Below are 2,408 nucleotides of genomic sequence, written 5' to 3'. Positions count from 1 at the left end.
AAATGAGAAAAATGTTAATAGATAATTTCTATAATCATCCACTTAAGCAGGAGGAAAGATTGGATTGGCGAAGGTGATATTAAATTATCCATGCTAGACTCTGGTAAAACAAATGCAACAGTAACAAGTCACTCTCTTTACCTTTTTAGCGACATCGAATGAGGCATCATGGATCAGAAAATCTTGCTGATTTTGATCCCTCTTTGGACTGTGCATGGAAGGTTGAGAAATTCTCAAGTTCAAATCGACGTTAGGGCCTGAAAGGATGCCAAATCCACAGCTACATAAACAGATCTTTGATTTGAAGTTGTAAAATTTCCTCTATCAATGATTGAAATAAACAACAGTCTGCAGTTGTGGACTACACCTTCAATGTCAACCTCAGTAAAAAGATCTCCCTTATATGTACTCAGGTTGAAATTGGTCACGGCCTCCCTCCCGTTGCATTTGATAGCTGCCTTGTCATAAGCTCTGATGTCCAAGAACAACAAAGAAAGAATAAAAAGAATATTGTCGTTAAAGAAATGCACCTTATACAAGTCATGTTTGAGTCTAAGAGAATTATAATGAAGAATGAAGAAATTTCATGCTCAGTTGGACCTTGCAGCTTCTATTTCGCTGTCGAATAGGCCAAGATAAATGTACCTGCACATCCAAGCATTGTGTTTCAAGGGCAAACTATGGGTTTCATATTTCGAATTTCTCAAAAAAAAGGTTATGATACCAAATTTATCATTACAACATACGAAGATTATCCAAAAAAAGAAACAGACTGAGGTTCTTACTTTTTCCCTAGCAACTGCCCCATTCGAGCTTCCCAGCGACCGCACTTGTGAAGAGTCACCCCTCTATATTTGGAACTTCCCCTTGAAAATCCATTGCTTTGTCTCCGAAGTATGTGCACAAGTTCTTCTTTAGTCAACTTTCTCGTCTAAAAATAAAAAGGGAGTCGATCAGTTTTGCTTATTCATTTATCAGAACTACTAAACGTTGCATGCCATCGCATAAAATTACTTGTTTCATATCCTCCTCATAGTCGCTGAGAGTAAAATTAATATCAGCATCAAGTCCCCTGAATTTGATGGCAGCTCGATCATATGCTCTGCGATTACAATCTCAGAAAAGTTAAAATTACTCAAACATAAAAAAAGAAAAAACAATCATCCCAATAATCATGGAAGATAATTCGAACCTTGCGGCGGCATAAGCAGTGTCAAAACCACCTATTAGCATACCAACCGGCAAGAATCAATACTGTTAGAGAATTTCATACTATAATAATCGACAACATATAATAAAATAGTTCATGAAGATCTTACCCAAATATACCTGCTTTCCACAATCCCTGTTGATTAGAAAATTTTAGTTAATTGATTGCAAATTGCACAAAGGAAAAGAGATTCAAGCACAAGATGCTGACCAGATATGAGATTCCCATCTTCCTGTCCTCCGGTAGAACGTGACACCCCTGTACTGAGAGCTTCTTGATCTAGGCCCTCTCCTTCTCTTCTTCGCTTGTTGTTGGTTTGGCTGTGCCTGTGGCTGTGGCTGAGGCCGTTGATGTTGCTGCCATGGATGCGGTTGGCAAACTCCTGCTTGTGACGAAAAATTATCCTGATAGAAGCTATGATCCATCCACTGCGATCTTGATGATGACGGCAAGGAAGGCGCCACAACTACTGCCGACTCCGGAGGAAACAGCAGCTTGGTGACTATGCGGGATTCCTTCGAAAATTCGTCTCTATCCTCCTCTATCTCCACATCATTCTTGCCTTCAGAGCTCTTCAAAATACCAAATCTGAAGGCAGTGACAGCAACCGGCACGATGGAGCACGAGTCCTCGTCGGCCGGAGCATTGGCGGAAGCCTCAGCATTAAGGACGTAACATCCGGACTTCTCCGAGGTAACCACCAGCGCACCGTCATCGCTAACTTCGGCAAATGCCCTCTCTTCGATAGCCGTCGGCTCCCCCAAATACTCCACGTTGAGGTCCAACATTTCTTTTCTTACCAACTACGTACTCGAATGGTTGCTTAATTTCCAGCTACTCGTCTACAATCCGAATCGAGTTCTTGGTTATTTTCGGAAGAAGAGCCAAAGCAAAGCAGGCACAGGTAGCAGTAGGATAAGGCAGAATCGTTCTTATGGAACATCTGACTTAAGACAAAAAGAAACCGGAGGAATAAAACTCACCGCGACGGCCGGCCGGGGACGAAAGTGGCGAATGAGCCCCACGGAGCAACGCGCAAATCGAGAAGGCCGACGAGTGACGGCGCGAGAGATGGCCGGCGGCCGTTGTTGGCGGTTGAAGGGGACGCAAATAACAACCGATATCTTCTCGTCGAGGAGAACAGTTTCAGCAGTTTATAATACAGTTTTTTTATGTTGACCGTCGAGAGAAAGATGAC

At 42.5% G+C, this 2,408-nt stretch overlaps 1 protein-coding gene across 1 annotated transcript; it reads right to left on the bottom strand.

The window, feature by feature from the left end:
- Positions 1 to 93: 93 nt before the first annotated feature.
- LOC141817184 (APETALA2-like protein 3) lies at positions 94 to 1,998 on the bottom strand. The gene is made up of 8 exons (XM_074704850.1): positions 1,421 to 1,998; positions 1,320 to 1,345; positions 1,193 to 1,223; positions 1,015 to 1,102; positions 786 to 931; positions 601 to 645; positions 368 to 471; positions 94 to 257 (listed from the first exon to the last, which is right to left on the bottom strand). Exons 1-8 carry the CDS (start codon positions 1,996 to 1,998, stop codon positions 94 to 96), a joined length of 1,182 nt encoding a protein of 393 aa, XP_074560951.1.
- Between the last annotated feature and the right edge of the window lie 410 nt (positions 1,999 to 2,408).

This window comes from Curcuma longa, unplaced genomic scaffold, assembly GCF_044706935.1.
Source record: "Curcuma longa cultivar G26 ecotype Majalengka, Jawa Barat unplaced genomic scaffold, ITB_CL_G26_1.1 contig_19537, whole genome shotgun sequence".
NCBI classification, from domain to species: domain Eukaryota; kingdom Viridiplantae; phylum Streptophyta; class Magnoliopsida; order Zingiberales; family Zingiberaceae; genus Curcuma; species Curcuma longa.
The sequence above is the reverse complement of the archived record's forward strand: the minus strand, read 5'-3'. Positions and strand labels throughout refer to the sequence as shown.

Bases quoted from the DNA above. Each gene is read 5' to 3' on its own strand.
- LOC141817184 (XM_074704850.1), bottom strand. From the start codon at position 1,998: ATGTTGGACCTCAACGTGGAGTATTTGGGGGAGCCGACGGCTATCGAA. The intron at 1,103-1,192 runs GTTCGAATTATC...TTGTAATCGCAG, and splicing joins ACTGCTTATGCCGCCGCAAG to AGCATATGATCGAGCTGCCA. The intron at 258-367 runs GTGTAGTCCACA...GCATCCTTTCAG, and splicing joins TACTGAGGTTGACATTGAAG to GCCCTAACGTCGATTTGAAC.